The following is a 20,174-nucleotide window of genomic DNA, read 5'->3' as shown; positions in this document are numbered from 1 at the left end:
GTGTGTATTGATTGCGAGAAGAAGGCCAGTCATGTCTGCTCAGATTAATTACAACCTGACAGTCGCAAAGTACTAAACATTAATGAACAATAAATCTGTCCCAGCCTATTCAACCACACCTGTTCCTAAATCACCAACAAACCATTAGATGTTGACTTGCACAAATTGTTCAGATAGTTTATTTTTTTTTAAACAGCGATTCGGAGCCATTCCCCATCCAAGCCCGTGCTGATCTTTGTGTCATCCAGACGTCAAACTCGTCTCACAGCTTTGGATTTGATAGCCTTTCTAGCAGCAGAGGATGACCCCAAACAATGGCTGCACATGGATGAACGAGAGGTACAGTGCCCAATCAAACAAAAGGTTTTACCCGCTGTTTTGTTTTTTCAAAAAGTTTGAGTTATTAGTATCAATGTTTCCAGACTGAGCAGAGTGGATTCACAGATTTTCCCTATAAATATCTCTTGTATTATTCAGCAACTAATTCAAAGTCTTTCAAGCATTCCAGTTTAATGTGATAAACAAGGACAAGACTCAACTCTTAAATCTCTCAACAATCTTCCTTTATCTAAAACTTTAAGTACCAACTCAAATTTAAAACAGGTGCAACGCTTTAACTCTTTTACTTCTAACTGAATGTTAACTCTTACTGACTTTAACTTTTAACTGAACATTAATTCTTTCAGTGAAAATAGATACTAAATGGTTTAGAAAGATTTGATGTGGAGATGCCGGCGTTGGACTGGAGTAAACACAGTAAGACGTCTCACAACACCAGGTTGAAGTCCAACGTGTTTATTTGGCAGCAAAAGCCACTAACTTTCAGAGCGCTCACTGTTGGACTTTAACCTGGTGTTGTGAGACTTCTTAGAAATATTTGGCCAGGTCCATTCCCAAGGTAGAATTTATCCTCGTGGTCTTCTGTGATGATGTTCTTCAGGACACTTCTTCTAGTGATAGTTGATCTCTCAGGTTATCGCTGCAGACAAAGTCGGAGGAGTGGTAGATAGTGAAGAGGGTTGTCATAGTTTACAGAGAGACTTGGACAAGTTGCAGAGCTGGGCCGAGAGGTGGCAAATGGAGTTTAATGCGGAAAAGTGTGAGGTAATTCACTTTGGCAGGAATAACAAATGTGTAGAGTATAGGGCTAACGGTAGGACTCTGAATAGTGTTGACGAACAGAGGGATCTAGGTGTATATGTGCATAGATCCCTGAAAGTTGGAAATCAAGTCGATAAGGTTGTTAGGAAGGCATACGGTGTCTTGGTGTTTATTGGTAGGGGGATTGAATTTCGGAGCCGCATCGTCATGTTGCAACTGTACAAAACTCTGGTGCGGCCGCACTTGGAGTATTGTGTACAGTTCTGGTCCCCACATTATAAGAAAGATGTGGAGGCATTGGAGAGGGTGCAGAGGAGGTTTACCAGGATGTTGCCTGGTATGGAGGGAAGGTCCTATGAGGAGAGGCGGAGGGATTTGAGGTTGTTTTCGTTAGAAAGAAGGCGGCTAAGAGGAGACCTTATTGAAAATTACAAGATGATTAGAGGTTTAGATAGGGTGGACAGTGATAGCCTTTTTCCTCAGATGGAGAAAGCTAGCACGAGGGGACATAGCTTTAAATTAAGGGGTGGTAGTTATAAGACGGATGTCAGAGGTAGGTTCTTTACCCAGAGGGTGGTAAGGGTATGGAATGCCCTGCCTGCTGCAGTTGTAGATGCGCCAAGTTTGGGGGCGTTTAAGAAGTCCATGGATAGGTTTATGGATGGAAAGGGAATGGTTTAGGTTAGAGGGTCATTGCTTTTTTCTTAATTGGTAGGCGCAACACCGAGGGCCGAAGGGCCTGTTCTGCGCTGTAACGTTCTATCTATGACAAAGGTTCAAACACATTTCTTTATCTTAAACTTCTCACATTCTTCTACGACGTTCTCTTGCACCCAGCTAATGACATAACCGATCACATTGCTCGAACAGCCAATTAAGTTACTGATAAATGACTTACTACGCTTGGTTCAGATATCATGCAGCTCACATAGAACCAATAAACCTCAGTGCCATCAAGTCTAACTCTAAATATTTGGTCAACACAGGAAGCTTCAGACCCACAGCTCCCAGGCCACAGTTCACAGTAACTCTGCAGCCTGCATCTGTTTTTAATTACATCTTGACCAAAAATCCAAGCGTGCTTAACTCTCAGTTACATCATTGCTTTTTCAAAGCTAGTTTTGCCATGATTGTAGCTAAAATCGCTGTTCTAGCTGTTCTTTCTCCATCTGCAGTTGTGTCAGCACTCTTTTGGGGTATCGAGTGTACCCACCACATGCGTTCTATTGCCAAACACAATTTACAGATGGGGGATTTTGCTTAATAATAAATCAAAGGTTAATAATTTTAACAATTCAGATTTGATACTGTTTAATATCATAGCTCCATTTTTGCTTGTTTTATTTTCTTTCATCAATGACCTTCTCTCCATCATAAGGTCAGAAGAGGGGATGTTCAGCACAATTCATGTTCCTAGATGTTGAAGCAATCCGTATCCATATGCAGCAAGACCTGGACAATATTTAGGCTCGCGCTGATAAGTGGCAACTAACATTTGTGCCACCTAAATCAAAGGCAAAAGGCAATAACCATTTCCAACTAGAAAAGAATCAAACCATCCTCCTTTTCATACAATGACATTACCATCACCCCTGCCCATCCTCCACTTTAAACATTCACTTCTTTTACCAGCAGTGTGTATCTACACAATACATTACAGCAACTCACCAAGACTCCTTCCATAGCATCTTCAAGACCTAAGACCTGAAACCTCCACCAACTAGAAGGACAAGGTCAACAAATGCATGAGAAGACCACTGCGTGCAAGTTCACCTCCAAGTCACATACCATCCTGACAGGGAACAATACCATCATTTCTTCATTGTCACTGGGTCAAAAACTTGGAACTCCCTTATTGACAGCAGTTTAAGTGTGCCTTCGCTACATGCTGTCTTGTAGTTCGACAAGGCAGCTCACCTTCACCTTCTCAAATGCCACTTATGGGTTGGCAATAAATAAATGCTTACCTAACTAGCAATGCCTACATTCTGTGAGATTATTTTTTAAATCCACTTTTTGGTCCCTAATTGGCCCCTCTCCTCCTTTTGCCACCCTTTTACTATTTATATGTCAATAGAAGACTTCTGGACTCTCTATATTAACAGCCAGTTTCTTCTCTATTTATTTCTCTTATTTGTTTTTATTTTCAATTCCTCTCTGAACCTTCTATATGCAGCCTGATTTTTAATTGGATTATCCACCTGACATCTGTTATGAGCGTACTTTCTCTCCTTTATCTTGATCTCTATCCCTTTTGCATCTAGGCAGCAAAGGATTTGTTCACCTTTTTCTTTCATGAGAATATAACTTGACTGTGCCAGAACTATCTCTTCTTTAAAGGTAGCCGGTTGTTCAGTTACACTTTCGCCTGCCAACCTTTGACTCCAGTTTATCCAGTTTACCTATAAAGAGTCTATTATAAAGGATGTGATAACAGGGCACTTATAAAATAGGAATGGGATTAGACAATGTCAACATGGATTTATGAAAGGGAAACCATGTTTGATAAACCTACTAAATTTTTTCAAGGACATAACTAGCAGAATAGATAAGGGAGAACCAGTGGATAAAATGAATTTGGATTTTCAGAAAGCTTTTGATAGAATCCCACATTAGTCCCTTTTTAAACAGTGTATAAGATTAAAGCACATAGGATTGGGGGTAATATTTTGGCATGGATTGAGAATTGGTTAGCAGACAGGAAACGGTGAGTAGGAATAAATGGATCTTTATCTGAGTGGCAGGCAGTGAACTAGTGAAGTCCCACAGGAATCAGTGCTTGGGCCACGGCTATTCACAATATGTACCAATGATTTGGATGAGGGAATCAAATGTAATATTCCCAGGTTTGTTGATGACTTAGGATGCGTGAGGTACTTAATTACACTGGCTGCTTTTCTAAGGCAGTGGGAAGAGTAGATAATATCAATGGGTGGGAGGCTGGTTTGAGTGATGCACTGGGCTTTATTCATGACCTTTTATAGTTTCTTGCAGTCTTGGGCACAGCAGGAGCCACATCAAGCTGTGATACAACTCAAAGAAATGCTTTCTGAGATGCATCAGTAAAAGTTGATGAGAGTCGTAGCGAACATGTCAAATTTCCTTAGTCTTCTGAGAAAGTAATGATGGCATGTAATTACTTTAGCGATCCCTTTCTCTATTTTTAAGCAATGGTAAATCTCAGCAATCTTCCAGCATCACACCTATAGCAGTAAAAGAGAGTCAGCCTCGGCAACTGAGTTCAGTGGGTTACTTAAGAGCCAAGTGACAAGAATTATTTATCCTAAAGTATCAGCAACATAATTATAATTATGTTATTATGATATAGTCTTAGGATTAAGAAATTGTGTACACACATACACACACACGAGTGCGCGCGGCAAGAATTGAAGTGTGGTGGGGATTGATGGTTAACATTCTGTGGTGGTAACTTTTGAATCTCCATTATTTCATCAACTTTACTTGTAAATTTACCGGGATACTGTTGTTTTAAAGTTCAGTGATTGATTGATTACAGCAGCTGCACAATGTGAATATAAATATACGTCAAAACATCCATCAACACTATTGCTGCATTAATTGACCAAGTCAAAAAGATCAGATAACATACAACTGACATAGCTGAGGGTGAATGTTATTGCTATTTAACATATTGCATCATCTCATTCATTAGTCAACGAGTTAAATCGAACACTGAACTCTGCAGCCAAAAAATGTTCAATATACATCAGAAGAGAATGTGCTTGAACTGTATAATGCATTAGTTCTGATCACTAAGACTCAAGGGATGCGCTACATGGAAGGGCCATGAGACTGATTCCTAATGTCAGAGGACTGAGTCATGATAGAAAAAAAAGTCAGAAGAAATATGAGCTCTTGAAACTTGAAAACAAAAAAGTGGAAGAGGGTCTTACTGAGGTATATGATAGTAACTGGCATTAAAAAGGCAAATCTGGAACTTCACTTCAAATTAATCTGACAGTAGAACAAAAACACAAGGTAAGCTTGGGACACATGCCAAAAACTTCTTCCCACAAAAAGTAATTAAAATTTCAGATAAACTTTTTATGCTGATAGGAGAGTGAGAGATTTGTAGCAACTGTGGAAATTTGTAGCGTGTTGGTATGGGAAAGAAAATGACTGGGTCAATTTGGCAATTTGTTCTCACCTCCAGCATATTTTTACACAGATTGGATCTGATGGAAGGAACACATGCATTTGTGGTGGGATGCCAATTAAGGTTGTCGAGTGACAACATGGAGTTGGGGGTAGGGTGTTAGCGTGGATAGAGGATTGGTTGTCAAATAGGAGGCAGAGAGTGGGGGTCAACGGGTGCTATTCGGATTGGCGGATGGTGACTAGTGGAGTGCCCCAGGGGTCGGTGCTGGGGCCTCAGCTTTTTACCATTTATATAGATGATCTGGAGGAGGGAACCGAGTGTAGGGTGTCGAAATTTGCTGATGACACCAAGATTGGGGGAACGGCAAATTGTGCGGAGGGTGTGGAGAGTCTACAGAAGGATCTAGATAGGCTGGGCGAATGGGCCAGGAAATGGCAAATGGAATTTAATGTTGGCAAGTGTGAGGTGGTCCACTTTGGTAGGAAGAATGGTAGGAAGAACTATTACTTACGGGGCGAAAAACTGCAGCAGGCGACGGTGCAGAGGGACCTCGGGGTCCTTGTGCATGAGTCACAAAAACCCAGCTTGCAGGTGCAGCAGGTGGTCAGGAAGGCGAATGGGATGCTGGCCTTCATAGCGAGGGGGATTGAATATAAAAGTAGGGAGGTCTTGCTGCAGCTGTATAGGGCATTGGTGAGGCCGCAGCTGGAGTACTGTGTGCAGTTTTGGGCGCCGCACCTGCGCAAAGATATTTTGGCCTTGGAGGGAGTGCAGAGGAGGTTTACTAGGCTGATACCGGAGTTGAGGGGGTTGAGCTATGAGGAGAGGCTGAATAAACTGGGCTTGTACTCGTTAGAGTTTAGAAGAATGAGGGGAGATCTCATTGAGACGTATAAGATGGTGAATGGGATGGATAGGATAGAGGTGGAAAGACTCTTCCCGCTCAAAAAAGACAGTAGGACTAGGGGGCACAGCCTCAAGATAAAAGGGGGGCAGTTTAGAACAGAGTTGAGGAGGAACTTCTTCACTCAAAGGGTGGTGAATCTCTGGAATTCTCTGCCCGTTGAAGTGGTGGAGGCTGCCTCGCTAAATATTTTTAAGACGCGGGTTGATGGGTTTTTGATAAGAGAGGGGATTAAGGGTTATGGGGAGAGGAAAGTGGAACTGAGCCACGACAGATCAGCCATGATCTTATTGAATGGCGGGGCAGGCTCGAAGGGCTAGATGGCCTACTCCTGCTCCTATTTCTTATGTTCTTATGACTAATTAGTGGCAACTTTCACTCCACAGGGTATTTAAGTTTTAAGTTTAGGTTTATTTGTGTTACAAGTAGGCTTACATTGACACTTCACTGTGTGAAATTCCCCTAGCCACCATACTCCGGTGCCTGTCCGGGTACACTGAGGGAGAATTTAGCATGGCCAGTGCACCTAACTGGCATGCCTTTCGGACGGTGGGAGGAAACCAGAGCACCCAGAGGAAACCCATGCAAACACGGGGAGAAAGTGCAGATTCCACACAGACAGTGACCCACCCCAGAATTGAACCTGAGTCCTTGGTGCTGTGAGGCAGCAGTGCTAATCAGTGTGTCATGGTGCTGCTGGTTTCTGCCAGCATCATGCTGTGTCAACACCCCAGCAACAAAGAGGAGGTGGCTTCACAGCAGGCGATCAGAGCTCCGAGAGAATTGAAGTTTTAAAATAGCAGTCTTCCCATGTCACAGTCTTGCCGTTGCATGAGGATTTCCTGAAGATGCATGTCTCTAATCATCAAGGAACTAACACAGTGGAAACCACTCCCCTCATATTGACGGTGCCCCCAACCTTCCTGGCTGTTGCTGTATTTTAGCTTTCAGCAGCACCTCATTGGTAAGACAGCTAGGACTGCCAACTTCGCTTGCAGAAGGTCACTGCACCAGAATCCACTTATCATCCCTCATTGGCTGCAAATTTGAATCTGGAAAAATCTGGAATTGAAAGTCTAATAACGACCATGAAACCATTGTCCATAGTTGGGAAAAAAAAGCCCATTTGGTTCACTAATGTCTTTTAGAGTAGGAAATCTGCAAATCTTTAATAAGTTTGGCATACATGTGACTCCAGACCATAACAATGTGATTGATTCTTAAAATTCCCTCCTGAAATGACCTAGCAAGCCACTCAGTTCAAGGGCAATTAAGGATGAGCATAAACCCAGCCAGCAATGCCCACATCCTGTGAACAAATAAAAAAGTTTCTGTACAAACAGTTTGCAATATGGGGTGGGAATTGTCACAAGATTAACATTTTAATTATTAAATTCTTAAATATCAATGGCATATTATTTCTTTATGTCCAGTTTTTTTAATGATTTTAGAGGATTTTCCTGTTGCTTAAAGGAATGAATCTCTGGCAATCTAATGGAAACTATTAGTCTAAAATTAACATTCAAGCTTCTGGCCTTGTAGGCTCCAAACTTTGGAACTAATTGAGAATCATGTGTATAATTTTCAAATCAAATCTAGCAGTTTAAGTTGATACTCGTTTAACTTAATGGGCACAGCCTCTCAAAATTATTGGTGCAATTATAAATGTTCCTTCAAATGCTTGGTGAAAATTACTGAACAAGGGGCAGATCACCAAAGTAATTGCACCTACCTGTCTGTTTATAGCACAGACTTTAGGACAATGGTAAAGGACCTTCATAGCAATGGAGTATTGCAACAGCCCAATTAAATATCAAAATGTGGACCCACTGTGAATTCCTGCAGCAACATCTCAGGGTTTGTTTGAAAGCCAAATTTAAAAGAAACACTAAATGGGGTAACAATGAGTGGGTTTCAACGTTGTTCTGGTTGTGATCAATCAAGAAAGCTTGAAGCGAACTCCAGATGGCTATTTATTCCAGGAAAACAATAAGGGAATAACTTCACAGATGCTCTGAAGATTCAGCTACAACACTTTCTAAAATATTTAGTAATGTTTGACATGTAACATTTGTTTGTAAGGAATAATGACTTTGAAATATTCAGAAATGCTTCACATCTGGTGCAATCAACAGTTACTAAATATTAATACCACGTTTTATCATGATGTGACGCATTGGTGCAGTTAATTTATTTATATGTTTTCTTCAAATACAGATAATTACAGTCTTTCAGATGAACAAAAGCTGCATTACTTGCTTATTAAAATATTATTATTAACTTATAATTATTATTTTTACCTAAGGTACGTCTAAATTATCAATTGCATTGTTGTCCTAGTCACTTCTCCTTCAACTTACTTGGCCAGATATAGATTAACAAACTCCAGTTTCAACCTTGAATTCAAAACTTAGTGCAAGAGTTTCTCTTTGAGGTTTGAAAAAACCTAACAGCAATTTTTGGGCTTAGATTCATGAACTCATTTTATTCAACGTGCTGGTAAAAAGGAAAGAATGATTGGTTGCTATTTTTTTCCCCTAGTCATTCTCCCACAATTGCTTATATTTACTTTTAAGATAAACTTAAACATCCAAAAGAAAATTGGGCCCCACATTCTCCTGTCAGTCAAGTTAACATCGTAAAAACTGATGGACTTGAGGGAGAAAAAGTACTTTGTTGTAGCTTTCTCTGATTATTTGGCACACCACATCTCAACCTTTCTCTGGGAAAAGGCTTTTGATTTGGGTTCTATGAAGGACTTTTGCAGCTAATGACACAGATAAAATAGTCATGATGTGGAGATGCTGGCATTGGACTAGGGTAAACACAGTAAGAAGTCTCACAACACTAGGTTAAAGTCCAACAGGTTTATTTGGTAGCAAACACCATTAGCTTTCAGAGTGCTGCTCCTTCATCAGGTGAGTGGGAGTTCCGTTCACAAACAGGGCATATAAACAGACAAACTCAATTTACAGAATAATGATTGGAATGCGAGTCTTTCCAGTTAATCAAGTCTTAAAGGTACAGACAATGTGATTGGAGAGAGCATTAAGCACAGGTTAAAGAGATGTGTATTGTGTCCAGACAGGACAGTTAGTGAGATTTTGCAAGTCAGGCAAGTTATAGGGGTTACAGGTGGTGTGTCATGAATCCAAGATCCTGGTTGAGGCCGTCTTCGTGTGTGAGGAACTTGGCTGTTGGTCTCCGCTCAGTGACTCTGCGTTGTCATGTGTCAAGAACGCTTACCTGAAGATCAGAGGCCGAATGCCCGTGACCACTGAAGTGTTCCCCAACAGGAAGAGAACAGTCTTGCCTGGTGATTGCCAACAGCCTTGACTGTCCTCTTCCTGTTGGGGAACACTTCAGTGGTCACGGGCATTCGGCCTCTGATCTTAGGGTAAGCGTCCTCCAGGGCAGCCTTCACAACACACGATAGCACAGAGTTGCTGAGCAGAGACTGATAGCCAAGTTCCGCACACATGAGGATGGCCTCAACCGGGATCTTGGGTTCATGTCACACTATCTGTAACCCCCATGATTTGCCTGGACTTGCAAAATCTCACTAACTGTGCCTGTTCGGAGACAATACACATCTCTTTAACCTATGTTTAATGATCTCTCCACTCACATTGTCTGTACCTTTAAGACTTGATTAGCTATAAAGACTCGCATTCCAATCATTATTCTGTAAATTGAGTTTGTGTCTTTATATGCCCTGTTTGTGAACAGAATTCCCACTCACCTGATGAAGGAGCAGCGCTCCGAAAGCTAGAGACGTTTGCTACCAAATAAACCTGTTGGACTTTAACCTGGTGTTGTGAGACGTCTTACTAAATAGTCATGAGGCAAAGGTGCGGTGCTAATTTGATTTCCACTGTTTGATGTTCAAAGACATGCACACATTTACTGCGGCTGGTTTATTTAAGGACAATCTTGTCATATTGAATTTCAGAGGTCACTGTGTTATCACACCCTGCTACTTTAACAGCATTGAGTTAAAGCTTTCATGGCTTCAAATGCAAGCAGCCTGTCCTGATCAATAAGAGGTTTGTGTTGGAATGCTGTATTTCACAATTGTGATGCTGGGGACAAGCACAGGTGTCAATCTTCATAAAGCTTACTGATGTTTATTGACATTTAATTTCAATCATCTACAAACTGGTTGATTGACTGCGGACAAATCTCTAACTGCTGAAAACAATATTTTCCTTAAAAGTAATTAAAGTACATATTGAAATCATCTTGGAAATTCTTGTTCAATTGTTTTAATTGAACTGTTTCTAGGATTTGCCATCCATCATCCCTTGTCAGTAAATACAGCATTGTAAATTTGACCAGAGATAAGATATTGCAGCGGAATGATTTACAATCACACTAGAACAGTTTAAGGAAAATGTATAATAAATGTTTGCAGGAGAACGAGTGGCATAGCATAATAAAAATGCTAATTTATACTGCCCCCACTTTGATGGACCACATTGCTCGGATTACTGGAAGAACCTGAGGTCAGGTTGACTCAGTTGATAGCATTCTCACCTGAGAATCAGAAAATCCAAGATTCAAGCACACTCCATGACATCAGAATGACAGCTCAATGTGATATTCTGTGGCGCATTGGTCAGTAACAATAGATTCAGCACTTTTGATTTACATAGACAGTTTGGTAGATTAGTGGCAGGTACAGTTTAAAGTTTATTAGTCATGAGAAAACTTACATTAACACTGCAATGAAATACTGTGAAATTCTCCTAGTGGCCACAGTCCGGTGCCTGTTTGGTCAGTGCACCTAACCAGCACGTCTTTCAGAATGTAGGAGGGAACCAGAGTACCCAGAGGGAACCCAGAAGACACGGGGAGAACGTGCAAACTCCCATAGACAGTGACCCAAGCTGGGAATCGAACCCCGGTCCCTGGCGCTGTGAGGCAGCAGTACTAACCACTGTGCTACCATGCCACCTCATTTAATGCAGAGAAGTACGGGAAAATGCATTTTGGAAAAGAAATTGGGGAATACGAGTATAAACTCAATTATGGAATCATCAGAAAGATACAAAACTACACAGAGAGCAATGAGCATAAGAACATAAGAAATAGGAGCAGGAGTAGGCCATCTAGCCCTTCGAGCCTGCCCCGCCATTCAATAAGATCATGGCTGATCTGTCGTGGCTCAGTTCCACATTCCCGTCCTCTCCCCATAACCCTTAATCTCCTCTCTTATCAAAAACCCATCAACCCGCGTCTTAAAAATATTTAGCGAGGTAGCCTCCACCACTTCAACAGGCAGAGAATTCCAGAGATTCACCACCCTTTGAGTGAAGAAGTTCTTCCTCAACTCCGTTCTAAACCGCCCCCCCTTTATCTTGAGGCTGTGCCCCCTAGTCCTACTATCCTTTCTGAGCGGGAAGAGTCTCTCCACCTCTATCCTATCCATCCCATTCATCATTTTATACGTCTCAATGAGATCTTCCCTCATTCTTCTAAACTCTAACGAGTACAAGCCTAGTTTATTCAGCCTCTCCTCATAGCTCAACCCCCTCAACTCCGGCATCAGCCTAGTAAACCTCCTCTGCACTCCCTCCAAGGCCAAAATATCCTTGCGTAAGTACGGCGCCCAAAACTGCACACAGTACTCCAGCTGCGGCCTCACCAATGCCCTATACAGCCGCAGCAAGACCTCCCTACTTTTATATTCAATCCCCCACGCTATGAAGGCCAGCATCCCATTAGCCTTCCTGACCACCTGCTGCACCTGCAAGCTGGGTTTTTGCGACTCATGCACAAGGACCCCGAGGTCCCTCTGCACCGTTGCCTGCTGTAGTTTTTCGCCACGTAAGTAATAATCCTTCCTACCATTATTCCTACCAAAGTGGACCACCTCGCACTTGCCAACATTAAATTCCATTTGCCAGTTCCTGGCCCATTCGCCCAGCCTATCTAGATCCTTCTTCAGACTCTCCACACCCTTCACACAATGCAATAGGCTTAGTTTTGGATTGATCTAGGAAAAACAATAGATCAAATATGATAGATCAGGTAGCCTCCCCTGTGCTTCTAAATTGTAGAGCTCTATTGGACAGGTAAAAATGTCCATCAAGGCATATGGGGAAGCAGCTGTCTGAGTGCATACAAGCTAAAATTCTCCATTATCAGCAGACCAAAGAGTGAAAAGTTTATGATTAAGAAAGGTGACAGAATGAGGCAGTTCCAAAATAAGAATCTGTATAAAATAATAAGTAAATGGACAGATGCACAGCAGAAGTGGGTCACATAATATTGATTAAAGCCTTTTAAAATGGGATTAAGCAATATAAGAATAAAGAGACACACAGATAGCCGTATACTCTATATTGCATAATTGTTCCTGTGAGCTTGGGACCATAAATGCATCATCACTTGAACAGATCACAGTTTAGTAGTTTGGTTTGTAAAGTTGGAGCAAGGGGGTAGTATTCTGGAGTGATGTCTTGGACTTGAGTGTTGAAAATCTCTCTCATCAATTTGGACGTTTTATCTGTAGTTGTCTTGTGAGAATCAGTTGAGTAGATTCCACAATGGGGTAAAGTGTTTTGTTTATTATTTGTCCTTGGGATCAGGGTGATACTGGCAAGTAGAAATTATTGCCCATTCCATGTTGTCCTAAGGGCATTAACCATCTAGTGTGGAACTGGCATGAGGTGTAGGTGAGACCAGGTAAGAGTAGTAGATTCCTTTTCCTGAAGGACATCGATAAACCAATTGGGTTTTTAGAATGATGACAGAACTTTTGTGATTATTTTTCTAATGCTATCCCATCACTGATATGTTGTACTCAATTTCATGAATTGCCATTGTGGGATTTGAGCTTGGTGTCTGACTTGCAGGTCCCATAACCATAGTCAGTAGGCCACCAAACCCTGGAGAAAGAAGGGCTTGGAGAGCACAGTTTTTCACTCTGTGTTTTCTTTCACTTAACAGGGGTTTGAAGAGCTTTTCTCCAAAGTGCTTTTCTCCATGATTTAACTGTGTCTTTAAGTCTCATGGTTACACTTTAAACGGATGAGAAATTAGGAGGCATAGTTAGTAAGTTTGCAGATGACATCAAGTTTGATGGCAGAATGGATAGTGGAGAAGGTTATCTAGAATTGCAACAGGATCTTGATCAATTAGGCCAGTGAGCTGAAGAATAGCAGATGGAGTTTAATTTAAATAAATGCAAGGTGATGCATTTTGATGGATTGAACCACAGCAGGACAAACAATAAACAAAGAAAATTATAACACAGGAACAGGCCCTTTGGCCATCCAAGCCTGCACAAACTATGCTGCCCAACTTTCCTAAAACCTCCTACCCTTTCAGCAACCATATCCCTCTATTCCCATCGTATTCATGTATTTGTCCAGACACCACAATCATATCTGCTTCCGCTACCATCCCCCAGCGAGTTCCAGGCACCCACCACCCTCTGTGTAAAAAAAAAACTTGCCTTGTACATCTCCTTTAAACCTTGCCCCTTAAACCAATGACCCCAAGTAATCGACTCTTCCATCCTGGGAAAAATCTTCTGAACATCCACTCTGTCCGTGCCCCTCATAATCTTGTAGACTTCTATCAGATCGCTCCTCAACCTCCGTCATTCCACTGAGAACAAACCACATTTCTCCAACCTCTCCTCATAGCCAATGCCCTCCATACCAGACAACATCTTTTCTGTACTCTCTGTAAGGCCTCCACATCTTTCTGGTAATGTGGCGACCAAAATTGAACACAATATTCTAAGTGCAGCCTAAGGTTCTATAAAGCTGCAACACAACTTGCCAATTTTTAAACTCAGTGCCCCGGCCAGTGAAGACAAGCATGCCGCATGCCTTCTTAACGACCTTCTCCACCTGTATTGCCACTTTCAGTGACCTGTGTACTTGTACACCCAGATCCCTCTGCCTATCAATACTCTTAAGGGTTCTGCCATTTACTGTATATTTCCTATCTGTATTAGAACTTCCAAAACGCATTACCTCACATTTGTCCAGATTAAACTCCATCTGCCATCTCTCTGCCCAAGCGTCCAGCCAATGTATATCCTGCTGTATCCTCTGATGATCCTCGTCGCTATCCACAAATCCACCAACCTTTGTGTCATCCGCAAACTTACTATTCAAACCAGTTACATTTTCCTCCAAATCATTTGTATATATTACAAACAGCATAGGCCCCAGCACTGATCCCTGATGAATCCCACTAGTCACAGCCCTCCATTCAGAAACACACCCTTCCACTGCTATCCACTGGCTTTTATGACCAAACCAATTCTGTATCCACCTTGCCAGCTCACTTCTGATCACATGCAACCTCACCTTCTGCACCAGTCTACCATGAGGGATCTTGTCAAAGGCCTTGCTGAAGTCCATGTAGACAACATCCACTGCCCTACCCTTATCAATTATCTTCATTACTATCTCAAAAAACTTGATCAAGTTAGTGAAACCAGACCTCCCCTTCACAAAATCATGTTGCCTCTCACTAATACATCCACTTATTTCCAAGTGAGAGTAAATCTGTCTCAAAGAATCCTATCCAATAATTTCCCTATCAGTGATATAAGGCTCACCAACCTAAAATTACCTGGATTATTCTTGCTACTGTTCTTAAATAAAGGAACAATGTTGGTTATTCTCTAATCCTCTCGTACGTCCTCTGTAGCCACTGAGGATACAAAGATTTATCTCAAGGCCCCAGCAATTTCCTCCCTTGCCTCTCTCAGTATTTTGGGTCTATCCCATCAGGCCCTGGGGACTTGTCTACCTTAATGTTTCTGAAGAACCCCAATACCACCTCCTTTTTGATCTCAACATGACTCAAATTACCTACACAGCCTTTCCCAGATTCATCATCCAGCAAGTCCTTCTCTTGGGTGAATACTGACATGAAGTACTCATTTAATACCTCAACCATTTCCTTTGGCTCCACGCATAGATCCCCTCCCCTGTCCTTGAGTGGGCCAACCCTGGCTACTCTCTTGCTCTTTATATATGTTTAAAAAGCCTTGAGATTTTCCTTAATCCTGTGGCCTATGTTTTTTCATTACCCCTTTCAGCCCTCCTTATTCCTTGCTTAAGTTTCTTTCTGCTTTCCTTGTATTCCACACTTGCTTTTTGTGTTCACAGCCTCCTAACATTGACACATGCTTCCTTTTTCTCTTTGACTAAGTTCACAATATCTCTCATTATCCAAGATCCTCAAAACTTGCCATACTTATCCTTCATCCTTACAGGAATGTGCCAGCCCTGAATCCCTATCAACTTACACTTGAAAGCGTCCCATGTGCCAGATGTTGATTTGCCCTCAAACATCTGCCCCCAATCTACATTCTTCAATTTCTGTCTAATATTGTTAGGACCTACTCAGTTAATGATAGGGTGTTGGGGAGAGCTACAGAACAAAGAGATCTAGAGGTACAAGTTCATAGCTCCTTGAAAGTGGAGTCACAGATGGACAAAGTGGTGAAGAAGGCATTTGGCATGCTTGGTTTCATTGGTTAGAACATTGAATACAGGAGTTGGGACGTCTTGTTGAATTGTACAAGCCATTGGTGAGGCCACACTTGGAATGCTTGGAATGTACAGTTCTGGTCACCCCATTATAGAACGGATATTACTAAACCAGAAAGAGTGCAGAAAAGATTTATAAGGATGATACTGGGACTTAATGGTTTGAGTTATAAGGAGAGGCTGGATAGACTGGGACTTTTTTCCTTGGGGCTTAGGAGGCTTAGGATGATATTATAGAGGTCTGTGAAATAATGAGGGACATAGATGAGGTAGATAGTCAACATCTTTTTCAAAAGGGAACAGCAAAATAGCACGGTGGTTAGCACCACTGCCTCACAGCACCAGGGACCTGGGTTCGATTCCTCGCTTGAATCACTGTCTGTGTGGAGTTTGCACATTCTCCCCATGTCTGCATGGGTTTCCTCCAGGTGCTCCGGTTTCCTTCTACATTCTGAAAGACATACTGGTTAGATGCATTGACCCAAACAGGAGCTGGACTGTGGTGACTAGGGGAATTTAACTGTAACTTCATTGCAGTGTTAATGTAAACCTTACTTGTGACTAATAAATAAACTTTAAAAAATTTTAGGGAAGTTCAAAACCCGAGGATATTGGTGTAAGGTGAGAGGGGAGAGATACAAATGGTTCCAGAGCGGCAGTTTTTTCACACAGAGGGTTGAGAGTGTCTGGAACAAGCTGCCAGAGGTAGTAGTAGAGACAGATACAATTTTGTCTTTTAAAAAAACATTTAGACAGTTACATGGGTAAGATGGGTATAGAGAGATATGGGTCAAACATGGGCAACTGGGCAGCATGGACAAGTTGGGTCAAAGGACTTGTTTCCATGCAATAAATCTCTGTGACTCTGTGACATTAGATTGTTCATTTCAGGTAGTTTCGAGAACACATCAATGTACAGCAAGTTGAATTTGTCAGTTAGTCCCGGAAATATGCTTAAAACCACTCATTAGAGTGGTTGCATTAGATGCAATTGCATTATATGTGAAATGGTGGTGCATCAATGGCATACCTATTAGTAGGTTAACCCAAAACTAAAGTCTGAATCTTTGCAATAAGAGAAATTTAAAATGTTCAAATATGATTGTGCTTATAATACAAACGTGCCAGTAACTTCGGTCTTTATAGCACAATGTATTATTTCTGTTTTTAGTGTTGCATTACTAAAAATTATATATGTAAATTAACAGTATCATGGGGTATTTAATTCTCAATGGGATAATAGGTGACAGTCATTTTTATTTTGAACAGATAATGTTCTGTTGTATGTGAACTGTCATTTATTTTGAATATACACAACTTTTAATTTTGTGTAAAACTAAACCATTTTCATTACCCATTTGACATCTTGTTGGTAAGAAGCCAAATTAGCATTATTTCCAGACATCTGCTTCCTCATCTCAAATGCTTTGAAATCAGAATCCAATTAATTAATGTGATGTAAGCGTCAGCACACCGAGCATACGCTGGACAGTTAAATATGGAGGGAATAAAACATTAGGCATCAGCCTCTAAAAATAAATGATGCTGGACAAAAGAACTGAACATGCTGGAGATTTCTGGTGTCAGCCGGATCATTGTATCCAGCCTGACCATGACCCTCCCCCTGCCCCCAACCTCCCTTTTTGATAAACACCCTCTGGTTCCATCTTTTCCCCTGCTGCCCCCTACCCCCCCTCCATGGCACACACCGAGCACCGGAGCCAGCGGGACCTAAATTATACACAAAAGCTGGAATGCTGTCAAGCCCTCAACAGGATGCATCCATATGTTACTCACAGAACAGCAGCCACATATCTGATTTACTTGGAATATCATTGGAAAATAGAGTAACTGTGCGTCAGCTGTAATATTCCACAATCTTAAGATAAATGGTGTTGTCCAACAGGTCTCAATTCATTTCAGACAGAAATCGATAATAAATAGTGTATGTTGGACAAAATAGTGCGTTCCTTTTGAAAAGTTTCCAAAAATGACACTTCGGTGTCTTCAGTGCTTCTGTTGAGTCTGTTGTGAATGAAAGAAAATTGTGTAATGTGTATGGAGAATGATTTAAATGTAATATGGTCTGTTTAGCTGATAATATAGTGGGTATTTGAAATTGATTATGTTCATGCACCTTCAGGAAATGCTGGAGTACTTTAATGCCAAACCAAAAACTCAAACTGTTATTTGTCAATTTGTTATGATGGTATGTTACATCTTTAATTTATTTTTCGGACATAGTCATTCCTAGCCAGGCTAGCACTTACTGTCTTTGAGAATTGCTGTGGCCCATGCGGTAAAAGCACTCCACAGTTCTGTTGGATTGAAAGTTCCAGGATTCAGACCCAGCAATGATGATCAGTGCCAAAAAAAAAATGTGGCTTGGAAAGGAACCAGGAAATGGGGTGTTCCTCAGCACCTGGTGCCTTTGTCCCTCTAGGTGGTGGGGGTCACATTTTTAGGACATGAAATTTATACTTAAAACAAAGGAAACTTCTAAAGATAAGTGTTGGTTCTTTAAACATAGAAATTATCATGGGGAATGAGGAAATGACAGATATTAAACAAATATTTAATGCATGCTTTCACAAATGACACGAATTACGTACCAGGAGTAGAGGGTAACAAAGGGGTTAAACAAGTGAGAAAAATGAGGTAATTAAAAGAAGTAGATTTAAGGTATTAGTGAAACTGAAAGGGCTAAAATCTGACAAATGTTTAAGATCTAATGGCCTACATACCAAGGTTCTAAAAGTAACAACTGCAGAGGTAGCAAATACACTGGTTATAATTTTCCAAAATTTCCTAAATTCTAGAATGATCCCAGCAGATTGAAAGTTAGCAAATGTAACTCCAATATTCAAGAAAGGTGGAACAAAAAAATTGTGAGTTAGCTAACATCAGTCATCGGAAAAGTTCTGGAATCTCGTGTCTTAATAATACACTTCAGAAATTATAGCAGGATCAGTAAAAGTCAACATATTTCAACAAAAGGTAATTCATGGTTGACAAATAAATTCGAGCATTTTGAGTATGAGATTAGTACTATGAATAAAGGGGGACTTGTAGATGGAGTGCAGTTGAAGTTCCAAAAATTATTTGATAAAATATCACAGAATAGGTTAATATGAAAGATCAGTGCTCATGGATTTTGAGAGTAATATATTAGCCTGGATAGAGGATTGGTTAACAGACAGGATACAGAGTAGGGATAAACAACATTTTAAGGTTGGCAGCTGGTAACTAGTGAAGTGCTGCAAGGATCAATGTTGGGACTTTAGCTACTTACAGTCTAATAATGACTTAGATGAGGAGACCAAGTTTGCTGACATTACAAAGCTAGGTGAGAATGCAAGCAATGAGAAAGGCAGAAAGAAGTTGCAAAGAGGTATAGACAAGTTAAGTGAGTGGGGAACCAGGTGGTAGATGAATTATAATGTAGGGAAGTGTGAGGTTATTCACCTTGACAGTAAGAATATTTTTTAGAAGATGTAAAACTTGTATATGTTGATTTTCTAAGGAACTTGGGGGCACGAGTACAAGGAACACAAAGTTAGATGCAGGTACAGCAAGCAATTAGGAAGGTAGCTGGCTTGCTAGCCTTTATTGCTAGGAGACTGGAGTACAAGAATAAAGAAACCTTCCTACAGTTGTACAGGGCTTTGTTGAGGCTACGTCAGGAGTACTTATGTAGTTTTGCCTCCATGTTTAAGGGAGGATATAATTGCATTGGAAGTGGGCAGTGAAGATTGGTTCCTGCAATGAGAGCATTGTCCTATTATAGACCTATATTCTGTGCAAATCAGAAGAATAAGTGCTGATCTCATTGTAATGTATAAGATTCTGAAGGAGTTTGACAAACACTGAAAAGTTGTTTCCTGTGGCTGAGGAATCCAGAACACAGGAGCCTAATCTCAGAATGAAGAGATGATCATTTAAGACTGAGGTGAGGAGAAATTTCTTCACTCAAAGAGCTTGAATCTTTGGAATATGATCAAGGTTGAGATAGGCAGATTTTTTTTTGCTGGCTCAGGAAATCAAACATTATGGACCAGGAAGTAAAGTGAAGTTAAGGCTGATAATCAGCCGTGATCATGTTGAATGACAGAATTGGTGAGAGGGGCCATATGGTCTACTCTCACTCCTATTTCTTCAAAGGAATTATACTGAGTTAATGCAGTGCATCTTATTAGGAGTGCACTTTAAATCTATTGTGGAAGGAGCGAATGTTGAGGATAAGGTGCTGATCAAGCTGGGTGCACCTTCCTGGATGGTGTTGAGTTTCTGCAGTGTTGTTGTAGCTGCACTAATCGAGACAAGTGGAGAGTATTCCATCATGCTCTTGAGTTGTGTCTTGTAGATAGTGGACAGGCTTTGGGAGTCAGGAACTGAGTTACTTGCCACAGAATTCCCAGTCTCTGACCTGCTGTTGTAGCTATAGTATTTAGTGGAGATAAGAAACACCAAAGGGCAGAAAACATGGTCGGAGGTTGTCTATAGGTGCCCAAGCAGTAGTGGAGAT

The 20,174-nt window shown here is 41.1% G+C and overlaps 1 protein-coding gene across 1 annotated transcript in view; it reads left to right on the top strand.

The window, feature by feature from the left end:
* Positions 1-20,174, top strand: part of ascc3 (activating signal cointegrator 1 complex subunit 3) — a 522,713-nt gene that overhangs the window by 384,590 nt on the left and 117,949 nt on the right. The window contains exon 30 of the mRNA XM_080192820.1: positions 197-339. Within this exon, the coding sequence (XP_080048946.1) occupies positions 197-339 (143 nt within the window). The remainder of the gene's footprint in view (positions 1-196; positions 340-20,174) is intronic.

The sequence above is a fragment of the Carcharhinus amblyrhynchos genome, chromosome 7 (genome assembly GCF_965287045.1).
Source record: "Carcharhinus amblyrhynchos chromosome 7, sCarAmb.v2.hapA, whole genome shotgun sequence".
NCBI classification, from domain to species: Eukaryota; Metazoa; Chordata; class Chondrichthyes; order Carcharhiniformes; family Carcharhinidae; genus Carcharhinus; species Carcharhinus amblyrhynchos.
Note: the sequence above shows the minus strand (reverse complement) of the source record. Positions and strands in the feature narration are given on the sequence as shown.